The 18588-nt window shown below is 39.2% G+C and overlaps 1 protein-coding gene across 2 annotated transcripts in view; it reads right to left on the bottom strand.

Moving 5' to 3' along the window:
- Nucleotides 1-1172: 1172 nt before the first annotated feature.
- The window catches only part of trim44 (tripartite motif containing 44), a 50377-nt gene continuing 32961 nt past the window's right edge, over nucleotides 1173-18588 (bottom strand). For both annotated transcript variants that reach the window (XM_026919909.3, XM_026919908.3), the window contains exon 6: nucleotides 1173-4352. In XM_026919909.3, coding sequence (XP_026775710.1) covers nucleotides 4271-4352 — 82 coding nt within the window. In that variant the 3' untranslated portion in view covers nucleotides 1173-4270. The remainder of the gene's footprint in view (nucleotides 4353-18588) is intronic.

Below are 18588 nucleotides of genomic sequence, written 5' to 3'. Positions count from 1 at the left end.
AGAGAGAGAGAGAGTGAGAGAGAGAGTCAATTCTTTTTGGTGGCAGATCTCATATCTCAGAGGATCTGGTTATGCATACCTGTCTGTTTAGATCAGTCCTGTGTTTGATTTATAATGTTTTGCAGATGGCACTGCTGCTTGGAAAGCCAAGGCTGGCATAGGCTGCTGGGACAGAGGGAGGACAAAGTGTATGATTGGCAGACCCTAATCAGCCAGAGAGCTCAAGTCTGACAACCAGAGATGGATTTCAGGTTCCTCCTGCTTCAGCAGAGCGGTAGCTCATCTGTCACAGTTCTAAGATGCCCAAATGTACCCGTCAGCCCTGATAGGAGCCCAGTGCTGCTCTGCTCACTTCCCCAAAATCTGATACACACCACTTCACACACAGCTCTGGGAAAAGACTAATGTCTAATGTCTAACATGATTTGGATTCAGAGGTTCATGTTGTTGAGACATGAGACTAAAACTCTTGTGTAGACAATATATTCATGAGCACGTTTTCTTTATAGTAAGCTTGTGGTCCGCTGGCATTTTTGTGTTGTGTAAAGTTGTAGTATGCATTAACAATAATTGCTTCTCTTGTTTCTAGCACGGGGAGTTTAAAGGCTAATGGGATACCGTCTGGATACTCATATAGGGAGAACCTGATTATGTTAAGCTGAATACTATTTAGGTGCGTGTGTGTATGTGTGTGTATGCAAAAGCAAGCGTAAGAGAGGGAGAAAGAGAGCCATACTTACCTTGTATTTGCAAGAGAGGCACAGAGGAAGGTGTTGGGGATATTTGTAGGAATTTGTGTATAATGTAAGCAGTTCTTCTGTATGAAGATTTTCTGGGACACACAAGTAGGGAATGCAGAGACCTCTTTCTATCTGTGTCACATGCATACACATATATACAGCTGGAAGTTCAGTGTGTAAAATGCAGAAGAGCCAAGTCACAGAAAGTTCCATTCTTTCCAGCTAGGAGAACATAACTGTGTATTCTATGAAATCCAGCTTGTCTTTAATGAAATAAATAAATTCAAACTGAATGTTTTTTCATGAGCAGAAGCCTTTCACAAAGTATTTCTAATTATTCTTCATAATTTCTTTGCTAAACATTAAAACCAGCATTGTTTCAGTGCGGGTTGAAAGTCTTTTGATTCATTTACCAAAAACAAGGAACAAACATTACTCTGCATGTTTATTTAATGGCACAGAAAAACAAAAGGTTAATTTACACTCCACTATAAAGTGCTGCTGCGTGTTACACCCACCTCACGTAACTAATTTAATCTCACCCACAAAGCTATTAATTGTTGTCAACACAAACATTATCTGTTGTCCTCCAGAGCAGGAGATGTGTGTGGTGGCGAAAAAAACAGACGAGCACAGATGAGCTCGGAAAGCAGAGGTAATTGATTGTATTAAAAATGGCTAGTAAATTAGATCAGCCCCTCTTCCTTTACATTTTTTGCGCTTCCCTGCACTAACAAGCACATCGTTTTCCACCAGATTTGTTGTTATTAGCGTTGATGGTGCGGAAAGGGGTGATTGAGGTGTCTTGGATGATGAAATAATGACTGCGTGCTGAGCTGTGCCTCTATTCGACAGCGTTAAATCCATCGCTATTCTCCTTTTGACTTGTCATGCGACTTAAAATCAATCGTGGCATGGAGGTGCAGGCGGCAAGGCGAAAAGAGCAGAGAAAGTGTGTGGAACTGGTTGTAGTACTTGAGTTAACAATCAATGGGGGCAGAATAAAAAGGGCCATTAAAGCCCATTATTTCTATAAAGGCAGACAACGGCCTGAATGTTTGTTGTTGCTCCTTATATCTGCGGCCAAGACTAGATTAATGTTCCCATATGCACATTGCCAAAGTGCTGCCGCAGCACACTGGACAACAATGACACACAGGGGAGAGCATGTCACACACATGTCACATACATGTCAGAACAGCATAGACAGCAAGATGTGTGTAACAGTGTGTGCATGTGTGTGTGACAGTGGTCTATTCAGTAGAATCAGCTATATGTACTGTATGAGGAATTTGAAGCACATTCATTATTTGCTAATCACTAATAACTGCTGCATAAGTTAGAGTTTAGATGATGGCACTGTAAAAAAAAAAAAAAAAAAAAAAAAAAAGTTCTGCCTCTCCTTGAAGAATTGACATAAACAGTGAGCGTGTGCAAATATCCAACCATGTAAATGTTTCCACAGTCATGGCATCATGTGTTGGACCTATAGCACAATGCTAACACATTTGCTACAACCCATTATTCATTCCATCCATAATCAATTTTTCAAGCAGGTTATCATTCTTATGTATCATTACCTATGGTCTTCTAGCTAACGATAATATATACTGATACCCAAGGAGGATGGCCTTACATACATCATAGCATTTTAAGTTCTCTTAATAGGATTTTGAAAACAAACCATTCAGAGTCTTTTCTAAAATCCCACTGCTTCATTGAAAAACATGAAACAACCTGTTTGTCCTCTTCCATCATACTGTAAATGCAGTTTCTTGTACATTTTACATTTTATGTTTTGCACCTTCTTCCTTTTTCTGCAGTATTGTGTTTTTATATACAATACACATGTTTAGGTTCACTTGGTGGACTAGTGGTTAGCATGCAGCACACTCTTCGCTGCAGTCTGGGTTCGACCCCTGGTCAGGGAACCAACCCCAGCCACTGGAGGGTTGCACGAGCTAGTGCGCTTTCAGTGCCGGTCCCAAGCCCGGAAATAGGGAGCATTGCATCAGGAACTTGAGCCATAATCAAAATATGCGGACGAGTGATCCGCTGTTGTGACCCTGAACAGGAGCAGCTGAAGGGGGGGATAGAATCACACTCCATGAATTTTATTGTACAGTGAAAGTCTATTGTCTGTTCAAATGATTAGTGGAATTAAAGGCATCTCATACTTTTTGAAGTTTTGAACAAAAACTGTCACATTTTCATCAGCATCATAAGCAACAGAAGGGCACATTAAATGAAGGTCATATGTTCCAGCACAAAAATAAAAAGTGGCAGTGAGGAGATGCTAAACCTATTTACAAAGCCATTCAAAACTTCATGGGTACATTTCCAAGTGTAATCATGTGTCCATGAAAAATGATTGTATGTGCTTATATGAGTGCCATTTACAAAAAGCCCTTAGCTTCCTACAATAATTACACACATTTTTCCTCAAGTGAGGACAGTATAAAAAAAATACAGTTTTTTTGCTACAGTTCAGACAGAGATGTTCCATGTTAAATATGGACATTTTTTTTAACTTTTGGTGGTTTTTCCTCTCTCATTTCTGCCTCTCTTGCATCAAACTTTTGGTGTTTTCACCAAACCGATATTGTTTTTTTAAGGCATTCTGCAGTACTGAATCTATGTATGGACAACAACAGATAACAATTTCCAACCTTTCTTACCATCTTCACTTTGTATGGCTCCTGGGCGGCTCTGATCATCAGGAGATTGCAAGCTTTGATTCACGACAATGCCACAGCGAGAGAGCAAAATTGGCTGTGCTCTTTGGGTGGGAGGGATAGCATTACTCTCTCCTACGTCAATCAGAGCGAGCAATCGTGGGTGTCTGCGAGCTCATATAAGAGGGCAGTTAGCACTTTCCTCTGAGTATGTTACGCTGACCTTTGATGCATGAGCAGCTGTTTGCAAAGATGCAGTGGCTGGCTTCACATGTCTCTGAGGAAGCATGTGTTTGCTTTCATCCTCCCTGGTTGGTAGCTGTCATGTGACAGAACATACATAGCTAGTGGGTGGGAATAGAAAAATAAACAAATTGGGAGGAAATAGGGTAAAACTAAAAAAGAATTAATGCAACTGTCCAAGAATTAATGCAAGAATTAATTGCAACTGCCCAAGAATGTATGCAATTTAGTATACACTGTACTTGTATACTAGGTTGGGTATTCATATTCTACAACTCCAGCACTATAATCATGACAAAATATACAAATGAAGGCAAACTGGATTTGGTTTACATTCCCATCTTTCTTTGTGTGTCCTTAAGCTGCAAATCCTCAGCCAAGTGTCTGACTGGTGTTGAAGACTCACTCTGATTGCAATCAACTCCATTCAATTCATCCTCTTCCTCAGGAGAAGACAAGCAGCAAAGGCTGAACAGAAAAAGGCAACAACCCAAGCAGAAAGTCGATACTGAAAGGTAGTTTCAGTAGCTAGAAAGACAGACAGTCCACTCCAATGTTCCAGTTCATAAGAATAAGGCAGAAGATAGCAGAAGTTAGACTTTAATGTTGCTGTTATGGAGCATGGCCCATGGAAGAGTCTCCTCCATCTCCATAGTCTCGAGGATCCTGAGGGTCTTGCTGCTGAGCAGGTAGTCTATGAGACAAAGAGGCATAAAGAAAGGTAATTTTAGGCCTTATGTAAAGTTCAGCCATTCATACATTAATAGATCATTAGAGTGAACTAATAAACCTATTTGCTCAGGGAATCCTCTTGTGCCATACTGCTCCATTATACAGTATGGTGCAAAAGTCCACTAATTAAAAAAATGTATATAAAGTTTTACTCAAATGCAAACCTGACAGCATTTTAACATAAACGATTCAACCATTTTCACTTGCAGTAATAAAGCAAAATAAATGAAACATAACACAATAATTTTTTCCTGCTACAGTAAAACTTTCATTGCCTACTTGATTTGGTTCTTGCATTTAAAAAAATATTATTTCCATCAGATTATCTGAAATCATACATAAAACCAACATTCTTACATAAAATATTCCAATCAACTTTCTTATGTAAAATTGCCAACAGAATATAAGAGTGAGCTTATAAACCTGTTTGTTTAGTCACATAAACTCATACTGCAGGATCGCGTAGTAGAGTCCAAAACTCTGAGTCCATTCATTAAAAAAAAATCTTACTATAAGATCAGTTGATACAAATATTTGCGTGCAAAAGTTTGCATTCCCCATAGTTTTTGAATGGGGGATGGGTTGAGAAAACTAATGCCTTTATCATTTTTTAAATAAGTGATAAAGGTTTTTAGTAGAGCAATATTTCTGCACGTATGCTAGCGTCACTATTGTGCAGAAACTTCCTCTAGCCCTTTGGCTTTCCGTTTCTTGAAACATTCTTTCTCCCCATTTCCACAATCCACCCTTTTCACTCTCTTTAATCCTCCTCCTCTTTTAGGCGATGAAGTGATGTGATGAAAGTGCCTGGCTGATTAACAAATCCTCTAATCAGAGCTGACAATCTTTAAATTTCTCTTATCCAGTGTCCAAAAGATTCCATTCTTACGGAGATCATCTGGAATTCAATTGCCGAGCTCTAGAGAGATACATAGTGTCCCTCCCCTGTACAAGGCTCAGAGTCAGCTACAGGCATCTCTCTCCTCCCTTCTGACTTTCTCACTATCCCTTCAACCAGACACTAATTATAGCCTACCATGGCCAAACTGACAAACACCCCAGGCTCTGTCTCTTCACACTGCTCTATTTTTCATCTGCACTCTTCCTCCCAGCATTACTGTTCTCTCTAGCCCACATTCAGTGCCCTCTTGTCCTACTCAGCTTCAGCTTTGCTGCATTTGCATTTTATGCAGATACACTTGTGGCACTTTGTGCATATATATGTCATATTCTAGTATCAATATCTAAGAAAGTGTGCTTTTATGTAGTCAAGACCTCCCAATTTCAGCAGTATAATACTCTTCAGCAGACTAATACTCTTATTACATCATTGTATCAATATGTTTGAATATGTTATTAATCTGTGCAATTTGCTTAAGTCTCTTGATGTGGATATGTGAAATAAGTCATTCATATTAAACAACTGATGCTGACTCAAAATGAACTTTGGCCTTGCTCTGCATTTTACAGCCCTATTCGGATAAAGTACAGCACAGTTTAAACATTTTTCTACTTACACTTCACCTTACTTACTTTATAAGCAGCAGGTTCAATAGATGTGTTAGAGCAGCAAAATCAGCAAACTGTACAGGACTGAAATCAAGGAATTCCCTTGTAGAGTATGTGCTAGTACACTAAACGTTTCATAATGTGATGTCAACATTACTTCAAAGCCTAAACTTTACTATAACCTCAAGTCAGCATGTAATCCTAACCCATGGCCTGCTAACAGTGGACAGTGTTTGAATATGTAAGCATATTTTCATATTCAGCTCACAGTACTATTGATCTGTTTGTTTCATTGTGCAGCAGGATAGCTTCTTGGCACTCAGTATCTATTCATAATGTTTCTAGTTTTAGATCCAATATAGTAACAGTATCTTTAAAGAAGAAAATAATGTGTGCATGGTTCAGAGTTATCATTAGACAAACAGATCAGATGGTTCTCCATATCAGTGTGTTGTGAATATGCATGTATTCGGTTGTGGATCTTCTGTTGTTCTCCATCAAAGAATCAAGATTTTATTTTAATTACCAATTCTCAGACCAGTAGAGAACAGTGCCAAAAGGAGTACAGGGAATGTATTGTATAATTCACTGCTGGGGATATGGACTACAGCCAGACGAGTCCTTACTTTCCAGACTGAATTTATAACCATGGTGAAATGAATAACTTATGTACCCACCTCTGGTGGGAAAAGGGCAGATCACAGACAGACTTTACACAGACAGATGAAGGAGAGAGTTAGAGATGGAGAGTGATATATGGTAGAATTGTTTCTATGTCTTTTACAACACAATAGTCTGAGAGACAGCATTCTTGGAACTGACCAGAGGCAGCTTTTTAGCATGCATGACTTCTTCATGCGCTTTAATGTGTTCAGTGCATTAATGAAGGTCAATCATGCCCTTTTTCCAAGTCCAGATGGCAGAGGGACCTTGAGTGGATAGCTTCGATGAAGATAACCGGGTAGGGTGCAGTTTCAGGGTAATGAGGCATAACGGACAGTTCTGGTAGACATGCTCATTGAAGGAGAAGAGGGTCAGGGGAGGCCGTGACGTCTCTAATTTACCTCATTTCTAATCACTAGGTAAATGTGAAATATCCTGTCAGAATGTATTACCGGCTGGCCCTGCTGAAAGAGAGGCCACAGAGAAATGTTCAACATTTCAAGCCCTTTTAATTCCCTCTTCTGTCTCTCCTCAAGGCGCAGTGCAAATGGTCCTGCTTTTACTCTTTTGCAGGCTGAACTTGATATGCTCTTGATATGCATTATAGCTACATTTTCCTCCAACCAAGAAACTTGTACAATGACACAAAAATAAAGATAATAGCCCTTGTTCAGTTTTATAGAATCAAGCACAGATTTGAATTCCTGAAATGACATATGAACAAATTTGTCCGATTCATGAATTTGCCTTAAAGCATCACAAAAGTGGTGATTTAAGTGCAAATAGTCAATCAGCTTCATCTGTGTGGAAATAAGCTCCTGCCCACTAGTCCCTTATTTATGTCATATGCATATGAGACGTGCCAACTTACCCCATATACATCTCATTTACATGAAAGACACACCAAGTTATGCAGGTGTTGTGACAGTGAAAACGAACGCAATAAAAGGAAAGCGTTCAACAGACCACAGTTATTAAATATCTGAGGAAATATGTTAATGGAGAGGGGAACGAATACATTTCAGTGAAGCTGTGTCAGAACTGCTTTTGTCTGAAGTTGCTGAGAATAAAAAATTGTCATTTCAAAAGCCTCAATAAATAAAAGCTGAGCACAAAATGAAATCTTGAAATAACACCATTTCTGTGGAGGAAATGTCTAACAGGTTTGTCTTTTGCAAGTTCTTTAAGTATATTAAAATAAATGCTATCATGTAGGCGTGTACAGATAGTTATGGGATTGTGCCTTTTATTGAGCTCTTCAACGCCAGAATTAGGTAGAAAACAGAACCATTTTCAACTTCATCTCATAACTTGTATTTTATTCATTTTGTAACTTGAAAAGGTCAGATTTATTTAAAGCTTTGTTTCTATAAATATAGCTAAGTTTCCATCCTAACAAATAAACAAATCCTTATTTCATATAAACTAATCAGTGGGAAGAAACGAATAATTGAAATTCAGACTACCAAAATGAAGAAAATTGCGTCTGCCAAATTGCGTTAAGTAACGACCTAAAAAAAAAAAAAAAAAAGCCATGATATCTAAGCGTCTTTGAACAGTTCAACTCCCCATGGTGCAGCTTCATGGTGCCTCTTCAATACAAATGTGCCTATTACTAACTTAATCAATGACTCATCAAGAACTAATGAGCTGATAAAGATCTGCATCTGCGCGTTCTGATTCACGTTCAGAAGTTATATGCTAATTCATAAATTACTTGCAAATTACATTACTCTATTAACATTACTTCCTTATAACACATGTAGCATTGCTTGACTTTATAGTATACAATTATAGAAGTGAAATGATTTATAATAGCACTATCTGGTGTTACCCAGAAGAGGATGGGCTCCTTTTTGAGTCCTCTCAAGGTTTCTTCCTCTTATCACGTTAAGGAGTTCTGCCTTGCCACATCGTGTCTGGCTTGCTCATTAGGGATGAATTTAAATTTACATTTTATATCTGGATTTCTGTAAAGCTGCTTTATGACAATGTCCATTGTTAAAAGTGCTATATAAATAAAATTGAATTGAACTACTCTATACATGCTATAAATATTGATCATTTTGACATTGATTAGTTAACTTCAAATCATACAAATTTTTTCAGATTAAAACATTTATACTCTTACCAGACATGAGTGGTAAGAAATTGATGAATTAGGAACCTGTCCGTGGAATTTGCATACTCTCGTTTTATGATGAGATTTGATTGTACGCAACTGTAATGAATAAGGGCCAATGTTCCACACTGTTCTCTGAACACACTCCAGTATGCAGAGTAAGAATAGAAGTGTGTGTATGCTACCTGATTATAGAATGCGAAATGAGGCTGAAAGTGAGTAAGCCTGTGTGCAGCAGTGCCTTAACAATCATATTATGCCTAATAAAATACTTCCCATTTGCATTTTCTAACAGCAGCTATAGTGCCTTGATGAGCTCCAGTGCAGCTACTTACTGCTGATCAGAGGCAGCGTGTCTCTGATGATGAATCAGGGTGGGCCAGATTAGAGGAAGCTGGGCCTGCAAATGCCTGGTCACTAATCAGAGGAAGTGCCTAATGGTTACTGATATAGTCCTGAGGGGACACTCCTAGATTTCCAGCTCTTTTAATATTCTCAGCCTCATGGCTGTTTTCTCTAACGCTATCTACTGAATTTGTAGTGTATGTGTGATTACCACAGACAATTCAAAATGTACTGAGAGAAGCACAGAAAACTGGTTTACTCAAAACTTGAGGGAGTTGTTGGGCCATCAACAGATGTCTACGCAAAACCATGTATTTTTGTACAAAGCTTTCACACCTTCTTCAGTTGAAGGTAATTATTCGTAAATTAAGCACTAAATCTGTATAATCCATTCATAGTTGGTATTAGTTGATAAGAATCAAAATAATAATAATAATAATAATAATAATAATGATAATAATAATAATAGTTAAAAGAGAAGAATTTACAGTTATATGGTTATGTGTTACCAACATAGTCAACGTAGCTCAAAGTCTCTGCTTCGTAGTGCACAGATACACAAATCCTTCAGAAAAAAGGTAAAATAATTACCCTTAAAGGGCAATCATATATAAATTGGAGCTGGAACTGGACTTGGGTCGAGGTTGAGCAGAATGACAGAATGACCTTTTCCTGTATGGGTTCAGGATTAGAAATTTGGGGGAAAAAAAATCTCCATAAGAGCCTATTTGATAAGGCATTCTCTGATGTAGTTTTATGTGTTCTCCCCACGGGTTTCCTCCAGGTGCTCTGGTTTCCTTCCACCTCCCAAAAACATTCCAGTAGGTGGACTGGTGACTCTAAATTGCCCCATGTGTGAATGAGTGTGTGCAATGTCCCATTCTACTATATTCCCACCTCAGGCCCAGTGCTCCCGGGATAGGCTTCGGCTCTACTGCAATCCTGACCAAGATAAAGTGAGTAATGAAGATGAATGTATGAATAAATGAATTCTCTCAAATTTACATTTACATTTATGGCATTTGGTAGATGCACTTATCCAGAGAGGCTTACAGAAGTGCTTTGAAGTCTCCAACAATAAATACATTCCGATACTGGTTCACTAGGTCAGGGACTAAGAATACCATCAATCGAAAAACTCTATTGGGTAGGAAATATAGTAAGAAAAGCACAGAGACAATACTTCTTTTAAGTGCTAATTTAAGTACTTCCATATCTGATCCTAAGATCACCTTATCCTTAGACTGTTACAATTATAATTTGAATCCAAGTTATACATTATATATAAACAGAAGTCAAATGAAAGTCTGTCCTTAGACAGCCGTAAGTTTCGAGTAAACAGGTTTTCCTTTTCTCTCAGTAGAATGTGAAATGTCTAAAATATTATCTGTAATAATCACACATGGTACGATGAGGGAAAACCTGTTTAAGCCGAAATAAAATTGTGAGGAGTAAGAGATAAAGGAAAAAGAGATGGACCAGGACAAATAGAAAGTTGAGAAATAATCTGGAGGAATCAGTTCCAGGTTGACCTAGTAGTCAGAAACAGCAGCGACATGAGGCATGATGGGTAATTTGACAAATCTGAGTGATTGTTAAGATGTGCCAGAGTTAACTGCTGCTGTCCTTCACTGTTCTCCCTCTCTCTCAGACGTGCACTTCTCAATATAATTTCCTTCGTTTATGTGGCAGGCCTTCGCTGGAGGTCTGTAATTTAGATTTCATCTAACGTGTTACGGCAGCTGGGAGGCTCTGAGCAGTCCCCAGACTCTACGCCTGATTGTGCTGCTGCAGCTCAGAGATTCAGCAGGGGAACGCTGGTAGGAGAAAAGAGAGCAAGCGAAAAAGCACACAGAAATGGATAACAAATGCAGAGGAAGTACTTTGCATACAGAGGAAATGGATTCAGCAAGGCTGATGTAATATGAAGTAGAAGGCAGTGCAAATGCCAATAATAAGATGCAGTTTTCTAGTGGAGGGAAAAGAACAGACTAGAAGATAAGAATAGATTCAAAAAGTAGTGTCTTTAGTTCAAGACTCAGTCCATTGAATAATTTACAACACAAACTGTTCTTGGACTGCTGCCCTCATTCACTCATTCACTCTATTACCATGTTCAGCTCCATCTCCCCAGCTCTAAAAGCAGTGACCCTGCATAATCCTGACCTTAAGTGACATGTTTCAGCATATCTGAGTTATGAAGTAGGGTCTCTGATTCACATCATCACATCTGCCCAATCTGTTTCAAGCCAGACACTTTTATAAGTGTGAATTCGTGCCATTCTCTATATGCATGCTGCAGTCTTTGAAACAGGCAGAGCGAGAAGAAGTGACAGATTAATAAAACCAGCAAAGCAGGTCTCCGGAAAAAAAACAACCCCACGCCGTCTATATCTGAGGAGGCTGATATCACATGCAGCCACTCATCTCCTGCTGACATAATTCCCTCTGCGTCCCTCACTCACAATCCAGCAAGATGAGCTTGACTCAAAAGCAGAAGCACAAAAATGCGATACAAAGAGACAGAAGCGGAAAGAGAGAGAAGTAGTGAGGGTAAGTTATACTGAAAATAATGAAAAAAAAAACCAAACAAACAAAGAAACAAACCAAGGAAAAAATTAAAACCCAAGTGAACACAAATCCAGGCTCACAGCTGTTAAATGCACTTAAAGGGATAATTCAATGTAATTCAATTCAAATGGAATCGATCAGACAAGAAATGTGTAGTGCCAGACCTCTGCTTCTTTAGATTTGCACTTGTATGGGACGTATATCGGCTGAGATAGCTTACAAGCAATGGAACGCTATCTCACAGCAAATCTTTCACATAAATACATGGAACTGTATCATCACCACATAACTTCCTTCTTTACGGCTCCTGAAGCATTCCTGAAGCCCTGTTGGCAGGAGATTGCGATTTCTAATCTCGATGATGCCACTGCCATCCGTCGCTATCGGGAGTCTTAGAGAGCAAAACTGGCCTTGATCTCTGGGTGCGAGGGATGGCATTACTTTCTCTCCCCTGTCAATCAGAGTGAAGCTAGCCAATCATGGGTGTCTGTAAGCTCCTGTATACAGAAGAGGGCAGATAATGCTTTCCTCTCTGCCTGTTCAGCTACGCTACGATTCATCAAGAGCAGCAGTTTGAAAAGATGAGATGCCTGGCTTCGAATGTCTCGGAGGAATTAGTCGTCACTCTCACTAGCTACTGAGAAGGGAAGAACTAGCTAGTGGGTGGGAATTGGCAATAACTAATAACTTCATTGCCATAGGGAAGCAATGAAACCAAACCATGCTGTGTCCTAAACTACATGAGGATGTCTTAAGTACATAGGAACTGTATGTGGATTTTGGGTGAGACAGACTTTCCAATACTTATCTACACTAGCCTCGTAGAAGCAGTGCAAGAGTAAAGAAGCAGATGATGGACATTAAGCATGGATTGGCTGATTAGCCACATATGTGTCAAGCTTACATATGGTTACTGTAAAACCTTGTATATACGCACGTCCCGGTTTCTACCGTGACAGGCACGACTGCGATGTTTGAATGCATCTGCGGAGCGCAAGTAGCATTTTTTTTTAAATCACTTTCTAATTCTCCTTACCATTAAAATTATATTTGTAACATGTTACATTTTACACTACATACTGCCATTTTGCACTATTTTTGGCCAAGATTTTTCAGCGTCATCCCTAATAAATATAGTTAACTGATGTTAACTATATACTTGTCTAATGTTAGCTAAGTCAAAAATACATTGACAGATTTTTTTCCCCATTAATGAAGTGAAAACACGTTCCATATACCTTGACAGAAAGTGTTGTGTCAGCGCATCGATCAACTGCTTGGGGAAAAGCTAGAAACAGGAAAATTCACTTATACAGTCTTCTTATATGGAAAGGTAAATCATGATAATGATTAAAATGTTTATGTAAAATTCAAACAGATGTCTGGCTATACAAAATTTTCCAAAAATAGCTTCTGGGATGTTTTTTTTTCTTAAAAGATTATTCATTATTTGGTTATCTGCCACACCTGATGCAGCCCATCTAGGGCCACAAGGCTTAAACATTTAAAGAAATCAAAGGGAAAAGCTTCCCATACTAACTTCCTTTATCTATTTTTTCAGTTCTTGCTAATTTCCTGAGCAGTGATTTGTTGTTAAGACCATTAAAAGCTTAATATTTTGCCATTTTCGGCTTGGCCCATTTTTTTTTTTTTTCGCCCATGAGTGTAGCAGCGTACTCTGATGTTAAAATGGGGAGCTCCAGCTGCAACAACTTATCAACAATCTCACTAATCGATAAGTAAAATTATTGACAAGGAGTCTTATGATCGGTTAGTTGATCTATCTTAGGAAGCAAGTTGTGGCACACACTGCAGCACAGACTAAAATCATCTTTCATGGAATACGATGGAGAACATTACAATAAAGACGACTAGTTTAGTTCAGCTACTGTTGGTAATGACAGCTGCTGTTGTCCTTGAACTCATCAGTGCTGCTGCTCATCAAAAAAAAAAAAAAGACAGAACAGACAGAACAAGAGAGCAGGAATATATTGTGTATATTACAGATATGAAAGTTGTACATACTCCAGTTTGGTAAAGAACAGGTTAAAAGAACTGACTGCAAGCAACTAAAATTAACTGCTTTGAAATATTCAAGACAGTTTTGGGCCTCAACATAATAAATGACACCTCCATATTCATTGAGCTGTTTCAGCTTCGCTTCTGACAGCCGGTTTTAAATCCGTATGTAGCAATTTCACACCTGCGCTGCGGAATAATTAGCACAGCATTGCATTATTTCCAGATAAGATGGACACACGATATCTGGAGGCAATTCACCACCAATCACAAACATTTTTTCGGTGTTACACGTCTGAGGAAATTAAAAAAAAAAGCAATAAGGATAACACCAAAGCCCAAAGCAGTCAATCTTACACAGGCTCATTTAGCAAGTTTACGATCCCTGTTGTTGCCACTGGGGTAATCGAGGAATCAATTTCGGAGTGAGTCGGCCGCTTATGTCGGGCCCTGATAATGAATAGATCATTAATTACAGCATGAATGGAAAATAGGACCAAATGCTCCCCAATTGGGTGACGGCTGTATAGGATGGGTGTGGGAGACGAGAGCTCATCGAACGAGGGTCACATGGTTCAGCCCCCCTGAAGACTTTTTTCATCAAGATCTGCAGTGCAATAAACAATTACACTACAGTGATAGAACGCATTACCGCTGCCACCTGTTGCTTTTTGCTCCCCTTGTAGTTTCTCCAGAGTCATTAAAGTCCAATTAAATAGCAATTATGCTTCAGTGAATGTCTGAATGTGGATGGTAAGAAGCAAGGGATCACACAGAATGGGAGAGGTGGCTCAGCCAAGATGATGAGAACACAACTGCAGAATGTGTATTACAAATACTTAGACTAGCCCACTATCAATATTATAATATTGTGTGGAAGTGAGGAGAAAAAGCAATAAAATTATTTACAAATAAAAAAACACCCCCTTTTGTTTTCACCCCCTCTTCCTGTGAAACCCCTAAATTACTTCTGGCGCAACCAGTTACCATTAGAAGTCACATATTTAGTTGGAATGGAGTCTGAAGTCTGAAGCATGTAATTAAAGTCACGTGATCCCAATACACCTGTTCCTAGAGAACACACCAAAACAAACAATATGATGACGACCAAGGATCTAGGTGCAAAAGTTCAAGGGGATGAATCAAGGGGATGAATAAAGCACTGTATGTGCCTTCTAAGGTGATGAAAAATATGATTGCAGAAGCACAATAAGCAGCACCTACGCAGAAAGAACACATGGGTAATCTGAGAGTAATGGGTTACACAATGTTCTGACTTAGATTTAGCAGATGAATGCTTTCTACATTCCACTGAGAGTAATCCTGCTGACTGAATATTCTGAAGTTGCGATCATCAATTGAGCTGGCCATTATTTTCCAACTTTAGTGCTCTAACAGTCTTATAAAATATAATATACGTTCGTAATAATATTAAAGCAACTCTCCTATTGGAAAAACTACGGAAATGGCCTCATAAAAATACGCAGTGCCTAATGGGGTATTTGGACACATAGCCATTTAAATTTAGCTTGATAATTTGGCTTCATAGCAGATCTAAAAACACTTGGTCTTTTCTTTGAGAAACTGCCTTGAGCTGTGTCCAAATGATGCCCTCTCAAAAATAGTGCATTTTCCCCCTCACAGCTACTCTAAGAATACCACAAAACTCAAACAGACAAAGACAGAGAGAGAGAGGGGGTAAAAGAAGTAGTTTACATAACATGCTGAGGTTTCCAATTTAGTCGTCAAAGATCCCCAGTCAATGCACATTTCTGCAAATGGTTTGCTTTTTCCTAACTCCCAGCATACCTGAGTCAGGTAATGATGACTGTAAATTTGGACTCGCTGCCTGGTGGTCCTTAAGGACGGCATTGAAGACATGAGAAAATATACGACGGGTTCTGATTCAGCACAAATGAAGGCGTGAGGGTGTGACTGTACATCTGTCCACGCGGGTACACGTGTATACATTCCACAATGACTGTAACTGTATCACCTACAGTATCGCTTGTTAACCAAGAAGGCAGTCACTAATCATCCACCACTAACAAAACTCCTCAGTTTAGTTAGATGTAGCCATATTTTCAAAAAGGACTCAATTACAGAATCAACACTCTCTATTGAAAAGCAAAAGAGTAGTGACTATAGGGCTGTTTGACACAGGAAAAAACGATTTATTTGCAAATAAATAAACCTGTTAAAACACACCACAACTAATATTAGTGTTGAGTAGTAGTTAGTTTAGCTAGCCAGGTTAGCTAACTAACAGTAGGTTAGCTAACTAACATGTATTTGGCACAGGAAGGCTTTGATTGGATGTCACAATCAGTCATGATTTATTTAACAACTACCAAACCTGTCAAAACACACCACAACTAATATTAGTGTTGAGTAGTAGTTAGGTTAGCTAGCCAGGTTAGCTTACTAACGTGTATTTGGCACAGGAAGGCTTTGATTGGATGTCACAATCAGTCATGATTTATTTAACAACAGTCAAACCTGTCAAAACACACCATAACTAATATTAGTGTTAAATTAGTGGTTATGTTTGCTAACTGACTAGCTAACTGCTAGTAAACTAGCATGCACTTGTCGCAGATAGACAGAATATCAATATCAGAGTCTTGTGCTGTCCATAATCAGAACTGTTTTGTTCATTACTAACACAAGCCACGTCAGCCAGTTTAGCTTGCTTGTCTGGGTGTAAACCTTTCTGTGTAGTATGTCATCTTTAATAATCTGCATATCAGACATGATGGTTTGAAGCTGCTGCATTTTGAATATGATCAGCTTCAGTCTGTTGAGTTTATTTCATGAGCTCATACCGAAATATGTAAATTTAACGCTGTTATCTAAGTTTACCCAATTACAAATCTAAAAGGACCTAATTTAAATGTGACATTTTTCTTTATTTCAGAGGTACTTTCTACCCTTCTGGCTACTACAATTTTTATTCTGTCCAGGCTACACCCTGCAGCTTTTAGAGTGCAATAAGGGAGGCACTGTGGCCTGTGCAGTCCAATGGAGCTTAGCTAAAGACTGACAGTCTTCGTCAGAGGCTCCTCGACTAATAAACTTTTATGTGCACTGATGCATCTTTTAAAACATTTGTCATAAAAGCCAGCCAAATCCTTGAGGTAATATTCCTCGATCCTACATCTCATCATTGCTTGAAGCAAGAACCAAATCTGTCACAGAGTAAAATGCCAAATATTGCCTGTCTGGTCACGCACTATTCCCTTGACTGCTTCGTTACGACTTTGAGGAAGCAAGGTTGGCTTTCAGTCAAAATGAGCAGAACAGCTCCAGAGTAAGCATATAAATAGCTAGGGCTTGTAACTCAAAACACACAGACAGGTAAGAACGGGTATGCAGGGGGGAATGTGAGGAATGAAAAATTAGAGATAATATAGATGCATAGATCAAGTCATAGCTTTATAAGAAGGAAAAAAAAAAACAAAACAAAGGAAATGTTCATGTCTGTGCGAGTAGGCAGAGGATACAATGCACAACTTTAAGCTTTATTTCTCTCTCTCACTCTCTCTGCTGTAATTACATGCTGCCTGTGTGTCCTCTGAACCCATTTAAGGTCTTGTGTGTTTGTATGTGAGCTTTCTCTATCTGAATACTGATGAGAAGGTAGGTGGTGCCCAGAGCACAGGCATCCCATAAATCATAGCTGTGGTGGTGACGTGTGTAGAGGAGTGTTGTTAAATTAAGCATGTACATGACAGTGCTCAGATCACTCCACTATGAAATGGGCTGCAGCTCTCAACAGTGTACATCAGGATTATTTCTCAGGAAGCCTGGATCTGTGCTTTGCTTTACTGTGTATTATGAAAACTGGGAGAGCTTCTATGCTGTATACACACACTAGGGTATGTTTGTGTGTCCTGCACAAAGCCAGAGCCCTTCTTCTTGAGCAAGTGTGTGAGTTAGTGTGAGCAAAGCACTGAGGCAGGACCATGAGATGGAGTGAGCTAGTCCTGATAATTTTCCTTTCTGCCTCAACACTGACACATCACAGAGAGAGAGAATCTCATTAATTGATTCACACATATAAGCCCTTTTCCTGGAACTGTTCCATGCTTTTCCACCGAGTAAGGCCCGAAATCAACATCAGTTGGGTTTCATCAATAAAAACCGCTTGTCTGGAAATAAGATTTGATTGTGGGCTTCGGTATGGCATTCTTTTGACACTATGGAAATTGCAACAAAGTAAACAGGAGTAACATTGCTAACTGGTGGCATGGAGTGCAGCGGGTAGCTTTGCCACCTCAACGTTCCCAGTTTGATCCTGAGCTCGCTTTACTGTCTGCGTGGAGATTCTGTGCATGTACCTCCTGGGTGCGCATGGGTTTCCTCCAGGTTCTTTGGTTTCCTCCCACCTCCCAAAAACATGCAGATAGGTGGATTGGCTATACAAAATTACCCCTAGGATTGAATGTATGTGTGTGTGTGTGTGTGTGTGTGGTGCCCTGCGATTGACTGGCATCCAATTCAGGGGGTATTCCCACCTCTAGTCCAGTGTTCCCAGGATAGACTCTGAATCCACACTGACCCTAACCAGGATGTAGCTCTTAGTGAAGATGAATAAATGAATACATTGCTAAAAAATAATGACATTTATTTTCAGAAGCTACAAACTAAAATAAATAGGGTGACAAAGTAAAGGAAAAAAATAAAGTGTCTAAACAGGGGCTATGTTACTAATAATGAAACTATGGGAAAGATACTGGCTAAACAAACTGGCAGGGTTAGAACTGACATGTCAGGAAGAACGAGGGTGTGAAAAACAACTGAGAGGTGCTAGAAATCTGCTCAGAGGATATGAAAGAGGTTGGAGGCTGTTGTAAAGGAAAAATGGTGAGTAAGTGTGTTATTAGAGAATATTTAGATCACATTCGGGTTCATTCATTTCAACCATTTTATCCATTTCGGTACTTGAACATCTGTGAACCTGACACTT

This window comes from Pangasianodon hypophthalmus, chromosome 9 (genome assembly GCF_027358585.1).
Source record: "Pangasianodon hypophthalmus isolate fPanHyp1 chromosome 9, fPanHyp1.pri, whole genome shotgun sequence".
NCBI lineage: Eukaryota > Metazoa > Chordata > Actinopteri > Siluriformes > Pangasiidae > Pangasianodon > Pangasianodon hypophthalmus.
This window is presented reverse-complemented; position numbering and strand designations above follow the sequence as displayed.